General features: G+C 37.2%; 1 protein-coding gene across 3 annotated transcripts in view; it reads left to right on the top strand.

Moving 5' to 3' along the window:
* The window catches only part of BLNK (B cell linker), a 144166-nt gene that overhangs the window by 52446 nt on the left and 71054 nt on the right, over positions 1-20666 (top strand). For all 3 annotated transcript variants that reach the window (XM_058187428.1, XM_058187429.1, XM_058187427.1), the window contains one exon: positions 5857-5903. In XM_058187428.1, coding sequence (XP_058043411.1) covers positions 5857-5903 — 47 coding nt within the window. The remainder of the gene's footprint in view (positions 1-5856; positions 5904-20666) is intronic.

Raw genomic sequence — 20666 nt, 5'->3', positions numbered from 1 at the left:
TGATAGATCATTAACATAGTCGTTGTAAAAATACATTCATCATAAAACATTAGATACAACATTTAGTGATAGTCATGGATACTAAATAAGCAATCAACATAAATCATACTAGGATACTGAATAAAACAATTTAAATCGTAAGATACAAGGAACAAGTTATATATAGGCATAAGAAGATAAGATGAAAGGTAATAGGGAAAATGAGAATAATGATGGTTAGTTTGACAGTGTTGTGGGAATTAGTTGTTTAGCAGAGTCATGGCATGGGGGGAAAAGCTGTCCTTATGTCTAGTTGTTCTGACGTGCAGTGCCCTATAGTGTCGTTTTGAGGGCAGAAGTTTTAATGAAGAGATTAGAAATTATCAGAGGTGGGTTTCATCAGGTTCTGACCAGTTCTAGAGAACCGGTAGCGGAAATTTTGAGTAGTTCGGAGAACCAGTAGTAAAAATTCTGACTGGCCCCGCCCCCATCTATTCTCTGCCTCCCAAGTCGCAGCTGATTGAGAGGAAATGGGGATTTTGCAGTATCCTTCCCTGGAGTGGGGTGGGAATGGAGATTTTACAGTATCCTTCCCCGCCATGCCCACCAAGCCACACCCACAGAACCGGTAATAAAAAAAATTGAAACCCACCACTGGAGATTACTACTAGGAATAAGAGTACTATAACTGATTATTATAATGTAATTACTATTACGATTAATATTATAACAATAATAAAAATGACTTTGTGGTAATGGTTAAGGCACCAGGCTAAAAACTCAGAGCCCATGAGTTCTAGTCCCACGTGAAGCACAAAGCCCTTAGGGTCAGTGATCTCCAGCCTTTCCGGCTTTGGGGACAGGGCAGGGAGAGGGGATGGTTCGGCATGAGCGGTGGGTAAGTGTGAGTGTGCACATACCTCAATTTGCACAAGCGATGGACACACACGTCTGCTACTCACACAAATGGAGCTGCATGCACACACTCACCCACCACTTCCATGGCATGGTTCTGAATGGGCCATGGTCTGATAGTGGGTGTGGCCCAGGGCTTGGAGGACCCCTGCTCTAGTTGACCTTGGCCAGTCACTCTCTCACAGTGCTAAGAAGCAGACAAGGGCAAACAACTTCTGAAAAATGTTGCCACGAAAACTGCAGTGACTTGTCCAGGCTCTCTCCAGGAATTGGACATGAATGAACAGAAGAAAAATAAACAGGAATAAACGAAGAAGTGAAATATAACAGATTAATTTATTCATAGAAAAGAAACAAAATCCTTAAACCAAGTACTATAAGGCAACCATGAAAAAATTCTTACTATGTGAAGGTGGGGAATAAGAAGTATTAAGATAAGCCAATGGTCAAACCATCTCAAGGACTTTTCTGTCTCAAGGTCACACAATCCTCTGATCATAAGGTTCCCTCTGAGTGGAGGGCAGACCTGTCAGTCACTGAACACAGTCCTCCTCCTCTCTGTCTTTCCAACTAGATTTTAGATGTTAGGAAGCTCCATCAAGAACATAGTAAAACTTTGAATTAACAAACCCCTTATTTAGCGGACTTCAAATGCAACGAAGAACATTTTTGAACCCCATATAACTAATACATCAGTTGCATCTAAAATATTCCAGGTGAGGGAACTAGACGCTGATTTAATTTAGTTTAATTTAATATGTGATAGTTTTTATTAAACCAGGTAATTGTGAATTCTAGTCCTGCTTTAGAGATGAAAGCCAGCTGGGTGACTTTGAGCCAGTCACTCTATCTCAGCCTAAACCACCTCACAGGGTGGTTGTTGTGGGCAAAACAGGAGAAGGAAGGAATATTGTGCATATTCGCCACCTTCATTTAGTTATAAAGTAATAAAGACAGAATAAAAATCTAATAAATAATAAATGTTTCTTTTTTGCTTGTAATTTTAAAAATATTCAGGTTTTTGTTTTGGGAGCAGGGGATTCTTTCATTGCTTCTGAGTTTCTGAAACACATATAAGAAATGGAATCTCACAGAAAATGCCAAAGAAAATTAGACATATATATTATCACTTTCAACTATCACCTTTAAAAACACTTCAAGTTGATCAATGTATCTGAGTTCACAGACAATGAATTAAATAATAGTAACTAATGTTTACTCCTTTATATAATTACAGCTAAACAATTATTTGATATTTTTTTCACACACACACACACATACATACCATATACCACTTTTCTGTCCAAAATATTTATGCTCTGATTTGAATGAAATCCTGATTTATTTTATCTCAGGTCAAATTTTTTGAGGAATTGCTATTTTTATTAAGACCACTAGATGTCAGAATTTTATTAGTTCTTTCTTCGGCCCAGATTATCTCCCTCTGGCAATCCTTGCAATTGTTCATTTCATTATTTTCGCTGCTCACATTTATGCATATACATATCCAAGTGTCTCTATGGGAATGGGTATTCTGCAATGGATTTATTGCTTCTCCTCTTCCTCCTTCTCCTCCCTTTCCTTTTTCTTCGACAAGATTTTTCATATGTCCCTATTTGTGTGGTGCGCTTATGTAGCATATACCGCATATAGGATTTATAAGTGAATTATATCCGCACATTTTATTTCTGTATCCAAGTGATCTTCTCCCCATTATATTCACTTGGAAATTTTCTTTCTCCCAGTTCCAAGAAACAATGTGAGGTCTCTCTTCTCCTATCACCAAGTGAACTTCAGCACACATAGAAACTTCCTCTTTCTGTGCAAAAAGCTGTGATGTGCCCATTCCTTAGAAAGTAGCCAAAATATGTGTCTTTTTTTTTTCATTTGATCTTATTTTAAAAGCGAAACAGGAAATTTCCAACTCATAGTCTTTGGGATTTCTAGCTTGGTGCCTTAACCACTAGACCAAACTTGGTCCCCTTTAATTAAATAAAATAAATGTATTTACAAAATCTTTAAATGGTTTTAAATAAAGGCACAAACTCTAGAATTAGCTTATGCACTACTGCATATTTTCTAAACCCTTTACAGTTATATGTTATTAGTTCCATATTTCCTCTGCTTTTTGTTTCTGGCTATATCATATGCTGAAAAATAGCTCCATGTCTTTCAGTTGATCGCAACCAAAGGCACAGAAAAGAGATAATATAAGTATTACTTTACCATCAGGGCTGTCCAAACTAATTGCTAGAGTTGGTACCCGCTTACAGCAACAAAGCTAACACTCCCCACCTCCCCACCAGTATTTATAGAGAGATGGCAGCTCTGACCACGCTTTGCTCGCACAAGCACGAACCCGTAAGCACCAGCCTGAAGATGACGAGTGAGACCTCATCAAAACGTCGCCAAGATACTCTCAACCTTACACAGAAAAAGACCTGAATACACCAAGACATATATATATATATATATATACACACACACACACACACACACACACATACACACACACACACACATATATACATACACACAAACACACAAACATATTAAATGTTGTATCTTTTTATTCTTAATAAATGTATTTTATTCTCCTTATGTATGGACACTGAGAGCATAAACATCTAAGACAAATTCAGTGGTGAAATCCAATTTTTTTTACTACTGGTTCTGTGGGCATGGCTTGGTGGGTGTGGTGTGGCTTGGTGGGCATACCAGGGGAAGGATACTGCAAAATCCCCATTCCCACCCAATTCTGGGACCAGCCAGAGGTGGTATTTGCGGGTTCTCCGAACTACTCAAAATTTCCTCTACCAATTCTCTAGAACCTGTCAGAACCTGCTGGATTTCACCCCTGGACAATTTCCTTCTGTGTCCAACCATATTTGGCCAATAAAGAATTCTATTCTATTTTATTCTTTTAAAAAATGATATCTCTGAGGATTATGTAGATTGTAGGTTGCAAACTAAACCCCAGTACACAATTAAATGTTATATTATCAAACAATGGATATCATTTGTAAATTTATGAAATCTTCAATATAGTCCCTTGACCAAAGAAAGGCTTTTGCATGCCTACTAAGGTATTTTTGTTTTAGGAAATGATACTTTAATAGATATTAAAGAGAAAAGTGTTTATTCTCTTTCCTTTGAAACAAAAGATCTTTTTTTTTCTTTTATTATTGAGGTATCTGTTATCACCTCATAAGCAGCAGGCCTAGTTATAAGAAAAAGTGAGGGGCAGGGAGGCACCATATGAGCTAATTGAAGATTAGGCAAGCGTAGTTTTTTAATACTGTAAATTCTTTAAAGCCAGGTTTGGGGATTAATAAATAGTTTAAAATCCTACTCATAATAATGAAATATTATGAGTAATATCCTACTCATAATTTAAAATCCTACTCATAATAATGAAATAATATGTTGATTCCTCCTTCTGGAAATAAATAGGGATGCCTCTTCTTCATAACTGTTTTGTTCTAAGATTTAAGAAATTCAGAAATGTTTGACTTCATTTTGTAGAATATGACCAGGTGGAACCCAAAGGCAGGGTCAAATGCGTCATCAATTTGGAATCCTTTCCCAACCACAAGTGCCCCAGTGAATTCCGTTGACTCTTATCTATCACTAATTTGCCTTGTCCATTAGTAAATCGGATGCTTGTGTATAGTAGCGTGTAATAAACTTTTAGTGCTTTGAACTCAGCTCCTGTTCCTGATTACTTGAGGCTGACAGATTTATTTCTGATTTTCATCACATGTGACTTTTGCCATTAAAAGCTTGATTCCCTCCTTCCTTTTCTGTATGAGCATATTTAAAATACAACAAAATATGAAAAACTGCTGCATATTGATATTCACTGTAATAGAGACCAAAGGTGAAAACCATGACATCAATAACAGAATGATTAGGTTTTGCTTATATATTTTAAAGTTCACTAGAACTTGCTGATTTCCATCTGAGTAATGCATCTCCTAATTATGGCATATAGTGTGTAAAACTGGGTTTCTGTTTTATGATACTGTATAATTAGAGGATTAGTATTAAATATAGATGGTTTTCTGGTGTCTGAAATGCCATATTTTCCCAATTTACAGCAGAATCATAACAAAAAGCAGTTATGCTGGAATAGGAAAATAGTCTGCAATTATGCTGAGGCACATTATTCTCTTATGTTTTGTTAGCAACAAGACAGAAATGTTTATTTCATTTTGGAATGCAGTGAAAATGGTCAAGCTACCAAACAGCCAATGTGATTCTTTCCTGTGGTCTTTGGTGAGTTATAGTTGATTCACACATGAAAAATAACACTTGATACGCAAGCCATTAAGCCATTCTTCCTTTTTGCTATATTTAATCAATAAAAGAAAAAAAAAGTTTTAAATTTTTTAAAAACCTGATACGTAAGCCCTCAAACAATTGTTTTTTACCATTGATGTAAAGATTATATTGTACCCTGCTCACAGCCACTCAAGGCAGCTAACATACAGAGAAGGTCAAAAACTGCAAGATGGCCGACACAGTGTTACGATTAAAAATGTGTCCCTTTAGTTCTATATTGCTGCATATATGAAAAAGAATCACAGTGGAATAGTGCCACCTGCAAAAACACAAAATGTAACTCCTTTGCTGATCATTTGTGTAACTATTCATTAACCACTGTATTTCTCAAGTAATATTCCTGGGAAGTTTTTGCACTGTACACTTTGTGCCAGTTGTCTTCCATGATAATTACTGGGTATTTTAGTAATAAAAAGTTAATAAGTAACATGGATTTAATTGTCTTGTAATATATCATAAACTTAAGGTGGTGTTAAAAGAATATATCTGCTTAATGCTATATAGTAAGCAAACTACGCTCCGGCTGAAGTAAATGTTGATTTCAGTTAACTCTTTATTTGATTTAGCTTTTTTTTTTCTTCAAAAGCACTGTTTTTATTCTTTTTCTCTCTCTTTCAGCATTTATCAGAATACGAGAGACACAGATTCAATATAATGGACCAGCCGTAAGTTTTTCTTTCACACAAACACTCTCACACAGAGATACTTTGAATTTTGCACAGGAAAAAAAAAATCCTTGATGTGTATCTATTTCTAGGTTTAGTTTGAATTGTGGGCGGTTTTTATATAATATATCCAGAATCATCTTTTCAGATTAATATTCAAAACACATAGCAAAATGTTCTACTGTGGATCTAGAACATTATGGAAACTCTGGAACTTTCCATCTTCTTCGGGACCATTTCAGTCTTGTGGTGGTCTGGAAATAAACCTTCTCTAACAAGAAGTAGTTTGTAGCATTCCAGTCATTGTTTTGCCCCCAAAATGGCTTAGAGCCGGAGCAAACTGGAGTTCTCTAGAATCTTCCATTTATAGAACAGAATATTTATGTAGACTAATTCCCATCACAGAGATATCAGTTTAGCACATCTTTTTTAAAGAACCCAAATATATATAAACTTTAAACCTCCTGCATTAAATTTTTAAAACTGCCCACTACATGTTGGTCACTGGGATATTATGGTTGTTTATGAATATTTAAAAAGCAAACGCTTCCTTCAGTTCAAGTTCATTCTTAAGACTTTCTACAACTTCTTTTTTTCCAAAAGGTTTCTTAAAATTCCCAGTGTAGTCTTCAGATAGATTTCCTGGAAATCTTTTCCATTCAAGTACTAACCAGGACCAGCCTATAGCAAAAGAAAAACATATGTGACTGCATCACAGTCTGATGATACGAGAATCCATAGTTCATTGCCTACAAATCAGTGCCTTTTTGTGAAACTAAACTATATTTATAAGCTATGATTTAGCATAATAAACTCTATATCAGCATATTATTGTTTTCTCTCTAAAGCAGGGGTGTTAAACACATGTCGTCACGTGATGTATTGCAACTTTTTCCCCCTTCGCTATAGTGTGCATAGGGATGGCCAGCATGTCACGCATTCGGCCCGTGGGCTAAGAGTTTGACAATCCTACTCTAAAGTAAAGGGGGAAAAAATAAATTGTATCTATAATGTCATACGTATATACATTTCTACTTTGGATATGAATGCAAATATTTAAAATTTCTCTTTCCAGTCATTATTTTGTGACATCTGGTTACATTTATTTATTTTTATTTATTTATTTATTTTGTCACACAGTATATATAAGCATAAGCACGAAATAATTATACAATATATAAGCATATATATGAGTATGTAATAACTATATTAATTGGATATAACGAAAGGAAACAATAGGACAGGAACGGTAGGCACGATTGTGCTCTTATGCATGCCCCTTACAGACCTCTTAGGAATGGGGTGAGGTCAATAGTAGACAGTTTTGGGTTGAAGCTTTGGGGATTTTGGGAAGAGACCACAGAGTCAGGTAGTGTATTCCAAGCATTAACAACTCTGTTACTGAAGTCATATTTTCTGCAATCAAGATTGGAGCGGTTAACTTTAAATCTATTGTGTGCTCGTGTATTTTTGCAATTGAAGCTGAAGTAGTCTTTGACAGGAAGGACATTGTAATAAATGATTATATGAGTTAAACTCAGGTCATGTTGAAGGCAGCGTAGTTCTAAATTTTCTAAACCCAGGATTTCAAGTCTGGTGGCATAAGGTATTTTGTTGTATTCGGAGGAGTGGAGTACTCTTCTTGTAAAATATTTCTGGATATGTTCAATTGTATTGATATCAGAAATGTGGTATGGGTTCCAAACAGTCGAGCTGTATTCAAGAATTGGTCTAGCAAATATTTTATATGCTCTGGTTAGTAGTGTAGTGTTTCTGGAGAAGAAGCTACGCAAGATTAGGTTTACAACTTTTAAGCCCTTTTTTGCGATGTAGTTACAGTGGGCTTTGGCACTTAGATCATTTGATATGAAAACTCCAAGATCTTTAACAGAGTGGGGGTCATCAGTAAGGTAATGTCCATCAAGCTTGTTCTTAGTGTTTAGGTTCTTTTTTCCAATATGTAAGACTGAGCATTTGCTGGAGTTGCCAAGTTTTAGATCATTCAGATAAAAAGTCAAGATCTTTTTGGAGGATAGCTGTATTGTTGGTGGTGTTAAATAGTTTGACATCGTCAGCAAAGAGAACACAATTACTTGTAATATAGTCACAGAGATCATTAATGTATAATATGAAGAGCGTTGGTCCAAGAACGCTGCCTTGGGGAACGCCATTTTTAACAGGAACAGGATTTGATAGAGCATTGCCAATTTTGACCACTTGTTGTCTGTTTGATAGAAAAGCAGTTATCCAATTGTGGAGAGATCCTGAGATGCCGTAGGATTTTAGTTTTAGAAGTTTATCATGTACTACTGAGTCGAAAGCTTTACAGAAGTCTATGTAGATTGCATCTATTGCTTTGCCCTGATCAAGATTTGTAGTCCATATGTTTTACTTAGATAAAACTGCTTCCATAACAGAAGTGTAATTATTAACTATCTTTATAAGAAAATGTCAGTGGAATCTTATTTTAAAAATTAAATCTGAGAAGATGGTGGTTTCAATAGGACAAAATAAGACTGATATTCTCTAGTCTGACCATCTCCAAAAATGTCTGGATTTTGTGTCAGGATTATGCATCCTAGTAATTAATAGAAGAGAATATCTGTAGTTCACCGTTGAACTGTAGAGTTCTTGATGTCCTCTGAGCTTGGTTCCCCCCTCACCAAAAACTCATTACTTGATTAGATAACATCATCAGTGCTAGAAGGGATTTACACTCTGTTTATATACAAGGAGTTTGCCCTGTCAGTGTTGGTGGGACTTCCAATTCCTAGTCAAGGAACTGCTAACTCAGACAAACAATCAAACAGTAAACAACTAATCAAGGAATCTCCAAATCCAATCCCACCAACTCTGACAGGACAAGCGACTAGTATATAAACAGAGAATAAACCCCATTCCCTACTAGCACGGATGATGCGACCCAGTTGAGTAATGAAACATCTGCAAAAAAATAATCAAGCTCAGAGAGCACCAAGGATCTCACAGTCTAGTCATTCCAAACAGCATGATCTCTGGCTCAGAACTACAAATCTGCTGTAGCTGGTTGAAAGAAGTGAAATTCAATCTAATACTGCCATTATAGTTTCATTCTACTTTGACTGGTGATCCCATATCAATTCATTGTCTGTTTCCCTTTGAACCATGGGAAAATAACTATGTATTTTATCTGTGTATATTAAATGTTTGTGAATTATATTCTACAATATCCGTGTATTGTATCTGGCCTAAATGGTGGCCAGCTGAAGATTCCAATATAGACAAAGATAAGGTATGGAAGGAATTAAGATTAGGGATCAGAGGGAAATAAGAACTTCCACGAAAGAATTATCTGGAATATATTTAGCAATGGGAGCAATATAGGGCAACTCTATGCTTCTTGATCAAGGTATATATGTATATATACACTTCACTGCACTAGTCTTATTCTCACTAATGGATTTATAGAAATTCTATCTCATTAGGCCAAGAATAACTTCAAAATACTATTCAAAATCCATTGCTCCATATTGACATTGTTTTATAGATTTTTTTTATTGCACTTTCCTTTCACTTCAAAGAAGCTGCAGCTCTCACTGTTTTTCTTAATCAGTGCAAAATGAAAGTTCTTTGTTTTAATGAAGCTGAGCAATGTTTGTGGCTTCCTCTCAAAATTGGCCATTATTGTTACTAAAAAAGGAGTTTGCCCTGTCAGTGTTGGTGGGACTTCCAATTCCTAGTCAAGGAACTGCTAACTCAGACAAACAATCAAACAGTAAACAACTAATCAAGGAATCTCCAAATCCATTCCCACCAACTCTGACAGGACAAGCGACTAGTATATAAACAGAGAATAAACCCCATTCCCTACTAGCACGGATGATGCGACCCAGTTGAGTAATATTTGGGGACTAAAGAAAATCCTCTCATATGCTGTTTAATAGACATTAAGTTGGAAAATTCCTTCCCCCATTAGCCTGTCAACTCAAATTTACTGTATAGTTAAGCCACTCTTACTGACACAATTGAGACCTTGGTGATAAAGAAATGTTCTCTTCAGAAAATATCTAAAGTTCTATAGGCTTCAGAACATACCCATGTGTAAGTAAAAAATACTGGAAAATAACATTTCTTTGTAAACATCTAATTTACAAGGTAAGAGCTGTCTATCTTTGATACAGCAAGTGCCCCATAATTATATCACTTTTTGGAGATGTGTTCTAAATTATAGGCAGAAGCCATTCAATTATCTCTAAGAGTGATGCCAGTTCTTTGCAGCACACGAAGTACTAGAATTTAGACACATTTGCAATGCTTAGTAGGAACAGCTGAATTATGTCTGGAAAAATTGGAATGAGTGCTAGTGCTTCATATTCCACACCCATATGTTTGAAAGGTTGAAAATACATGAAAACCTCATAAAGTTCCCATTATTTGGATATTCCAGATTTGATCAGTTTCCAGTTTGGACTCCATTCCTTTCTTACAGTCTCTTCTGTAGAATGTTGCTGTCTAATGTCATAAAGTGATGGATATGAATTTGAAGATGTGTATACTCTTTCATTTATTTGCTTATTAAATTTTTATGGCACCCCTCTCTTGATATAGTGACTCTGGGTAATATAATAATATAACAAAAGGTAATGCAAGGCAATTAAAATTAGGCAAGCTGAACAGAAAAGCTAAAAACCAAGACAATTTATGAAGATGTAGAAGAATGTTCTTTAAAAAAAGTTATTTGCCTGTTACTTTTAGATATGCACATAGGACATTCAAAATGTTCCCAGTTTGTAATGATTCCTATTTTGAAAAATTCTCTTTTATATTTTTGTCATCGTGATACATTTCATAATGCCAAAACTTTAGCTAAGGTGCTTTTAAAAATAGTTTTGCTTGGGATTTCTAAAGTGTTTGTATGCATGAGCATTGGAGTCTATGGAAATTTCTCTTATTATTAAGGCTACTTGCAGAAATAGTAGGTGTAATATTAGTTATAAATACAAGAGTTAAGCAGCAATGGCAGTTTTCCATGTGATCCAGCAAAAAAAATAAGAACACTTTGCTGGTTTGTTTTCTTTCAGAAAGGCAGTAATAAATTAATAGTGAAAACATAAAGATAGCGTAGCCAATGTGCTTAAATTTCCTAAACTGGTAGAACAATATTCAATGCGGCTGCGCGGGTGATAGAGGGAGCACCTCGTTGCTCTCACATAACACCTATCCTGCGCGGCCTGCACTGGCTGCCGGTAGCCTTCCAGGTGCAATTCAAGGTGCTGGTTATCACCTTTAAAGCACTCCATGGCTTAGGACCGGGCTATTTACGAGACCGCCTTCTGCCACCGATAGCCTCCCAACGACCTGTGCGCTCCCACAGGGTGGGCCTTCTCAGGGTGCCATCGACCAAACAATGTCGGTTGGCAGCCCCCAGGGGGAGAGCCTTCTCTGTGGCGGCACCAGCCCTTTGGAATGAGCTGCCTCCGGGATTACGCCAACTCCCCGACCTCCGGACCTTCAAACGTGAACTTAAGACTTTATTATTTCATCATGCAGGACTGGCCTAAGCATAATTTTAAATTGTAATTTTAAATGGGTTTTATGTCGGTCTATGCCCGTTTTAGTTTTGATTCGGCCTATTTAAATATTTTTTTTTAATTGTTTTAAACTTCCTGTTTGTATTTTGTGTTTTAAATATGGCTGTAAACCGCCCTGAGTCCTTCGGGAGAAGGGCGGTATAGAAATTAAATTATAAATAAAATAAATAAAATCATCTTCATTTAACGATCCCATAATCCCTTGAGGCATGGAGTCTGGGCAACTGAATGCAGCTAGCAAGTGTTTTAATGGCTAGATGCCCTTCCTGTCGCCAATGTAGAGCTTTGTTCAGCAGATAAGTTCTCAGTGTGCCCAGAGAGAGAAATATCTGCCTCTATCTAGGACCAAACACCTAGCCTCCTGATTGTGAGGCAACAGCTCTACCTCTAGGCCACCACACCACTCCTATGCACAATATTCATTGCTGCTTCTAACTACAATCCTACCTACAGAAAAATAAACCAAGATAATTAATTTTGAACTACATTTCAGCCACTTTTCTGCAGTTAAGTAGCAGGTTGTAGTTAGCATGAAATGCTACCCCGCCAGGGGTGGTATTCAGCCGGTTCGGACCAGTTCACCTGAACCAGTAGCAGAGATCGTGGGTGGAAGCGCTATGCCTCCTATTTAGACACATTTTCGAGGCCGGGCACATGCGCAGAAGGCACATATGTGAGCAAAGCACATGCATAGAAGGCCGGGCGCATGCGTGGAAAGTGCATGCGCGAAGGAAGCATGCATGTGCAGCAAACCAGTGGTAACAATATCTGAAACCCACTCTGTACCCCACCTATTCTTATCTCAAGAGACTTCTAAATGTTTTGAATCTATGTTAAACTACTTTAAAAAAAAAAACTACGGACATAAATGATAGCACAAATCAGTTTGGTAATATGCTGGGGTTATTGGTTCATATGGTAAAAACTTGTTTAGGATATCCTTTGACCCTTCCTAATTTGAATCCAAACATTTCTTTCCTTATTTCCTTCCTCCTTCCTTATTTCCTTCCTTCTTTCCCTCCCTCTTGACTTTCCATCTTTCTTTTATTTATTTATTTTTCTGTCTGTCTTCCTTCCTTCCTTCCCTTTTTTTCCCTTCTCTCTCTCTCTCTTTCTCTCTCTCTCTCTCTCTCTCTCTCTGCCTGTCTGTAGAAATAATTATGATGCATAGGCCATTATATAATTTTTTTTCTTTTGTTGTGCTGAAGTTTCACATTGCCATGATTAGACAGAGATTCCTGTGACAAAAACATTTGAAACTGGATTTTTCTCCTCTTTAAGAGACTGCAGAGTTGGTACTTTCTACACTGAGGCAATTTCAAATTTAGAAATGAGATAACAGTTAAGAAGGGGAGTAAGATGTAGTGGATTCATTGCCTTCTAAAGAAGCTTCTGGAGGTAGTGATATGATTCTGAAGCTATTCCTGTTCAGTTTTGACTAGATCATTTGCCTATATTCAAGCTGACCAGGGAAAACATCTAGACCTCTAAATAAAGCCATGATTATTTATAAGAGAGTTTCCGAACCTGATTTTAATCCATTTAAACTTATTTGTCTTCTCAGTATTCTGTTCAAAATGTTCTTAAGCTGTTTTAAACTGTAAGATATGAGATAAAATGCATTCTGTGAGAGTTTTTATATGGTCTTACCAAAATTAGCCAAAAGAAAAAAAACTGTCTAAAGGAATATAAGAATTGGAATGATGTTTCATTATAATGTCATGAAGAGTCATTTTGGTGAGGTGAGCAACTACAGGTAGCCCTTGATTTACAAAGTTCATTTAGTGACTGTTCAAAGTTACAACAGCACTGAAAAAAGTGACTTATGGCCATTTTAGACATTTACAACAATTACAGCATCCCCATGGTCACATGATCAAAATTCAGATGCTTGGCAAATGACTCGTATTTATGATAGTTGAAATGTTCTGGAGATATGTGATCATCTTATGTAACTTTCTGACAGGCAAAGTCAATGGGGAAGCCAGTTTCACTTAACAACTGTGTTACTAATTTAACAACTGCAGTGATTCACTTAGAAACTGTGACAAGAAAAGTCATAAAATGGGGCAAACCCATTTAAGAAATGTTTCACTTAGCAACAGAATTTTGGGATCAGTTGTGGTTGTAATTCAAGGACTACCCATATATAAATTGTATAAATAGCAATAGCAATTTATAGACTTATATACTGATAGACTTATAGACTTATATACTGCTTCATAGTGCTTTATAGTCCTCTCTAAGCAATTTACAGAGTCAGCATATTGCTCCCAACAATCTGGCTCCTCATTTTACAGGCCTCGGAAGGATGGAAGGCTGAGTCAACCTTGAGCCGCTCAGAATTAAACTCCTGGAGTGAGCAGTGAGTTATCCGGCAGTACTGCAATTTAACCACTGTGACACCGCGGCTCAGCAAATAAATAACTTAAACATAAATAAATAAATAACAGTTGCATTTGATGTGCTATCATTGCTGGAATTCTTTTTTAATGGCTTCTCAGATTCTTTACCGTAAATTTTATCCATCCAAATTTTGGAGATTTGTGGGTGCCTGTTTATCTAGATTCCTGGGAAATATAGACCGATAATGCTGTTTTAACATAAATGCTCCATTCCAGCATCCTAGACTTCTAATTATTTTAATTGTGTTGTTTTCTGAAATGCATATCAAGTGTGAAAAGAAATATTTGTTAACTTCATTGTGGTATAATTACTAGAATAGCAATCTTTATTATCGTCTTAAGACCAGTCTTTCTACATACAATAAAATACAGGTACCAATATCTGAAATTCTGTATTGTAATACAGACTTCGTCTTAATATAACTTCAAGATACGTGGACCTCAACTCCCAGAATTCTCCAGTTGATTGTGGAATTTGGGGAGTTTTAAGTCAAAGGTCCAGAATTTTTTAAAGTTGAAACATTTTCTTAATTAGTCATCTCTATAAACCCACTTACTGCAAATTATGATAAATTTGGGCAGGGGCTGATTTCTGCAGTCTTATGTGAAGACAAGAGTGATCTTGAGGGTGAGATCATCAACATCTCATGGAAAAGCTGCTAGTTTCTATCCTAAGAAATGAGCATCACACTGCCCATTTTCAGTGACATCCATTGCTCTGGGGGATAAATCTATTAGACCCCACAATATTTAAAGAAATCCTTTTACATCTTTCATCCTGGAAAGGATGAAGAGTACCTATTTAGGAAAGAAACCATGAAGTTCTTATTCAAAACATAATAAAAACATACAATAAGCCCATATTTTCTCAATCACTAAAAGAAAAAAAATGTTGTTTTTTTAAAGAAAATTAAGACTGCAAAGCATTCTGATTCTGGAGGTAGAGAAATACTCCATAAAATATCCTGAGATCTTTTACAAACCAATCTTGTAAATATTTAGTTAGAAGTAATCAAGATTGCTCCTTATATTAGGCAGAGGGAGGGAGGGGGCACTTCAGGAAGCAGCTGCTGAGCAGCTGAAAATAACAACAAGGTGGTTTTTAAAGACAGAGATCTTTGGGTCTTGCTATTGGCCTGACTGTTGCATTCATGAATAGCACAGGCTGAAGAACACTCCAACTCCAATGAAGATGTAAATGATAAGTTCCAGGGATAGGACTGGTGCATTGTCATAATAGAGCAGGGGTGTCAAACTCAATTTCATTGAGGGCCGCATCAGGTTTGTATTTGAACTCGGGGCTGGGGTGGGCGTGGCCAGGTGGGAGTAGCCAGCTTGATGTGACTCGTGTTGGGGGTGCCTGTAGAGGACCGAGTGCTCTGCCAACGAAAACAGGCTCTAAACTCCATTTTCGGCTGCGATGGCCCCAGGGTCCGTTTGCACTGGCAGAGGGCTGCAGGAGGCCATCGCGGCCAAAAACAGAGCCAGGGAGGGCTACGTGCGGCCATCCCGGGTTCCCTTTTTTCTGGCAGAAGCACCACCGGCCCGTCCTTCACTGTTTCCAGGGTGACCAGGTGGACCACATCTAAGTACCCTGATGTTGTGAAACAGGCCCAAGTAGGTAGTAGGAAACTCAGTCAGTGAAAAAACAAACTAACTTTATTAGAACAGCTAGAATTATTTCATTCCCAGCATAGTTCAACTAAATTAAAGCAAATTCCTCCCAACACAAATTCCTCAGTCCTATTGCAAACCTTGGTCCCATTAGGCAAACTGCCAAAGGCCTTTCTTGGCAAACGTTCAGAGGTCACAGATACAAAAAATAAATTCAAGACATAGACGAAGAAGACGAAGACGAAGTTACCAACATTGTTTTCCAGCAAAACACAAACGTCGTTGCTGGTCTATTTTAAGCCTTATGGGAGGGGCCAGTCATCTTTTGGCCCTACTTCCGAGTCGTCCTCTTTGCTTGAGCTGCTCTTGCCTTCTGGCAGCTCTTCTCATGTGTGCATTAGGAACAGGCTCCTCGTGTTCCTCTGCCTCACTACTATCAGGCTCTGGAGGCTCTGGAGTCCACACCTCACTCCCTGATGGCCCTGGCCTCACCTCAGCCTCATCACTGTCCGATTCCATTGCCAGCTCTGCAGGCTGCTGGCGGACCACAACACCTGAGGGCCAGATGCAGACCACGGGCCTTGAGTTTGACACCCCTGTAACAGAACATACATAAATGACTTAAATGCTGAATGTGAAAGTGATCGGATGTGACACTCTGGATCAGACTGTTTAGCTGATCTCTATTCTTCATGGCATCTGAGCCACATGCCCAATAGATATTTTTAATTCCTTGTGCAGTAGCCTCAATATGTATGCTGAGCTGCATTAACATAGCTACAAGAGAGAGAAAGGGATTGCCTTGAGGCAATGACCATTTCAAACCAAAGAAACACACATTCTTCAAAAGGGACATTCCTGTTTCAAGTCATGCAATAGAAGAATTTTTGCCTCTTGGATTAGTTAATATAAGTAAATATACTTAGCAGGATCACCAAGCTGCCTTGCCCAACGTGGTAACTCGAGAGAGAACAGCCAAAATTATACACGTAATGTTTGCATTGTAAAATGCTGCACCTGGGTCTCAAAAGTGAGAAGAAATTTGTCTCTCACTCAAGCGTGAAAAGCTATACATTAATATTCTCAAATGCTGTAGCTCTAGCTGTTCCGACACATGGACAGGAAACGGTGAACAGATGCTTCAACTATTCTATAGACTTATCACTTTCACGTTCAGCATTCAAGTTATTTATGTATGTTCTATTATGACAATGCACCAGTCCTATCCCTGGAACAAGTAACCAAACTTTTCCTCCACTTGCTCCCTATCATACAAGTTAAGACCCATACCTTTTTCAACCAAAGTGAGTCAGAAAAGCTAATTCTCTGCTTTTCTTTCTCCCGTTCTACCTCTCAGTGCCAAAGAACAGAGCGAAGACAAAATATACATCATTCAGGCCACCAGAAAGGCTGCCCTGTAATTGTCTTAGAATTAGATGGTTCTGCATCATAGCAACAGTTAGCAATATGGAGTAGAAAGTGACAAGAATAGTATAAATAAGCTTATCTTGCAGTAGCAGATAAGAAGTACCAGAAATGGGCAGATGATTACAGAGAAGTGAACGACCATCTGAGTGAAGTTCTGCAATTTTACAAGAATGACTTCATCATTCATTGACCAAAAAAAAAAAAAAAATCCTGTAAGCAAACAAGCAATTAAAAAAAAAGAAACATGGCTGTAATAACACTGAACAAAGAATGGACTTTCCACTCAAAACCCAACTGCTTCTTCAATATGGAGATGTAATTAGTTATGCTAATTCTAACTGACTCCAACCCACTTAATATCTAGCTAGTCAGATCCTAAATTGTCCAGACATAAGTAGGCATCTACAGGCATCAATATATGATATTTTGAAAGCTGACATTTCTTCTTCACCATTTGCCTTCCTTTGTGACCTGTGCCTTTGTAATTTACACTTGGGAATCAACAGGAAAATGCACTTCAGCTATCACAGGTGGTCTGATTATCAATTTAATTCTGGACCATTCTGAGAATTCACCATGATGAAATGCATTTATTTATTAATTATTCCTTTGTTTCTGTGCCGCTAGCAGACAGATTGACCCCTTTCAAGAGTATTGCAGTAGAATTAAAATATGGCAGATTAACATTTTTTACATGCAGACAACCTTGAACTCTATACGGAACTGAAGGCTGAACTATCTGCCAGCTGATTTTATAATTTATATTCACAAATCAGTCAACAGATCTTGTAAGCCTTTTACAAAAGTAAACTTAGAATAACATAATGTAAAAGGTTTAGAAATCTATTCTACTTTGCATGACCTCTGTGACAGAAGCATAACAGAAATGACTTAAAGATGTTACCCTGATTCTGATCTGGGTTAAATAAGAACAACTCTCAAGAACTACTTGTAGTCCAGCTATGACCATCCTTTTGATCTAGAACAACTTTCCTCAGCCAAGTAGCTTCCAGATGTGTTGCATTCAGCCCCAGTCAGAACACCATAAATGTTTAGAACTGGTTGGACATTATCTAATGTGGGGTCCTAGCATATTGGAAGATGCCAATTTGAGGCAGGCTGATTACCCCAACATCATCTGGCTTACTTTCATATCAGATAGCAAGGCAACAATAAAAGCTACCTTTGGTATCAAGAAACAGATAATAGTAAAACAAAATAAACCCAAAAGCAGAAGTTGTGCCTTTATTTGGAAGTTTTGTTCTCAGGGGAAATTAACTGTTATTTTAATAGTTGCCAAGTGAATCATGAAGATGGAAAGACAGGACATGTGAAGGTGCTGTTTTCATCTGTGCTTCTTAATTAAGTAAAAGTTTGTAAGGTATCGTAATTCTCGGCTGAGATTAGTTAATTTGATTTACAGTGGCAAGTGGCAGGTTTCCTCTCAGCAGCCTGGACTAGAAACAGATAAACAGGCACGCAAGCATACAAGACCTTCTGGTTTATTCTAGAACAGCTAGAAACCATTCACCCAGCCACCCACCTCAAATTCTAGCAAGTTTTGGGTATCAAATGCAACTTTTTTATTTTTATTTATTTTTATTTATTTATTTGTTTTTATTTATTTATTTTGTCACAACAGTATATATAAGCATAAGCATGAAAGTAACTATATAATATATAAGCATGTATATATAAGCATAAGTATGTAATAACTATATTGATTGGATATAATGAAAGAAAACAATAGGACAGGAACGGTAGGCATGTTTGTGCTCTTATGCACGTCTCTTAGGAATGGGGTGAGGTCAATAGTAGACAGTTTTTGGTTAAAGCTTTGGGGATTTTGAGAAGAGACCACAGAGTCAGGTAGTGTGTTCCAAGCATTAACAACTCTGTTACAGAAGTCATATTTTCTGCAATCAAGATTGAAGCGGTTAACATTAAGTTTAAATCTATTGTTTGCTCTTGTATTGTTGTGATTGAAGCTGAAGTAGTCTTTAACAGGAAGGACATTGCAATAGATTCTATGAGTTAAACACAGGTCCTGTCGAAGGCGGTGGAGTTCTAAGTTTTCTAAACCCAAGATACAGTCCTTGATTTACAACCATAATGGAGCATACCCGTTAGTCGTAAGTCACAGTGGTCATAAAATGGGTCACCCAAATGACCAACACAATTTTACTACCTTTTTTTACAGCGGTCATTAAGCAAATCCACAGTCACTAAGGAAATGTGACACTTGTTAAACAAACCCATTATTCACCCATAGGTCATTTTTTGCTGAAAACTGGAAGTAAGACACTGGCTTTTGGCAAAAACGTCATAAATCACATTCACGTGACTACAGGATGCTGCAAACGGCTGAAATTGCAAGCTGGCTGCAGAATACAATCATGTGATTATAGGAGCGGAGCTGTTGGTATTTCGGAATTGGGTCATTAATACCTTTTGGGAGATGGTTGTAACTTTGAACAGTCACTAAGCGACCAGTCATAAATTGAGGACTACCTTTTTTTTTTTAATTTGCATTTATATCCCGCCCTTCTCCGAAGACTCGGGGCGACTTACACTATGTCAAGCAATAGTCTTCATCCATTTGTATATTATATACAAAGTCAACTTATTGCCCCCAACAATCTGGGTCCTCATTTTACCTACCTTATAAAGGATGGAAGGCTGAGTCAACCTTGGGCCTGATGGGACTTGAACCTGCAATAATTGCAAGCAGCTGCTGTTAATAACAGGCTGCATTAGCCTGTTGAGCCACTAGACACCTTAAAGTGTTTGTGAATCTTTCTCCTAAGCATTCTGTGTAAGGAATTGGAAGCAAGTAACTAGCTTTTGTGGGAGAGAGACAATTTGATGTTTATTCCAGGTCTGGTATCGAGGTGTTTTGTTTTTGATGTGTGAGAAACAGTTGTCACAGTATGACTGCCATCTTCCAAAAAAACTCACTATCATTAAAATAAGGTAAATAGTTTACAGCTTGTAATTTTTGTATATATGCACTTCTACACCCCAGTTAAGAAACAAAGAGTAGTTATCTGAAAAAAATAAAAAAACCGTTGAATTAATCATCAGTGCTTATGATTCTTTTAAGAGTTAGGATTACAAGATTGCATGCATTGAAAGGAATATGAAACGAACATTCTTACTTTACATTTTTCAACAACTTCATTGATCTTAAAGGTATGCTGTAAGCAAGTAAATTGAAGAAAAAAAAATATTTGCAAGTGTTTGTGAGTGTGTAGAAACAAAGAGGTCAGCAGCAAAAACAATTAATTTTCCAGAACATTTAAGTAACTTCAGAGTAGAGTAGTTTATTATTGATGGCTATATAAAATATAATGCCCATTTATAGGTCAAAAGTAAGTCTTGTTAAATGTGGCTGGTTTTAATATTAATTAACTTTTTAATGGCTTGGAATATTTTTAGCCAACCCACTTCATGTTCAGCTTATGGTTCAGTGAATTGTGAAGCGCCAGGAAATAGGTTAATTCAATGAAGAGGTGATGCCCATGAGTTTCATTGATAATTAACTAGATTTAAGAGACCAGTATTTATTTGAGGTTAGATGAAAACAAATGCACTGTAGCAGTGGTGGGATTCAAAAATTTTTTACTACCGGTTCTGTGGCCATGACTTGGTGGGCATGGCTTGGTGGGTGTGGCAGGGGAAGGATACTGTAAAATCTCCATTCCCTCCCCACTCCAAAATTTCCTCCTGATCAGCTGGGACTCAGG

The sequence above is a fragment of the Ahaetulla prasina genome, chromosome 6 (genome assembly GCF_028640845.1).
Source record: "Ahaetulla prasina isolate Xishuangbanna chromosome 6, ASM2864084v1, whole genome shotgun sequence".
NCBI classification, from domain to species: Eukaryota; Metazoa; Chordata; class Lepidosauria; order Squamata; family Colubridae; genus Ahaetulla; species Ahaetulla prasina.
This window is presented reverse-complemented; position numbering and strand designations above follow the sequence as displayed.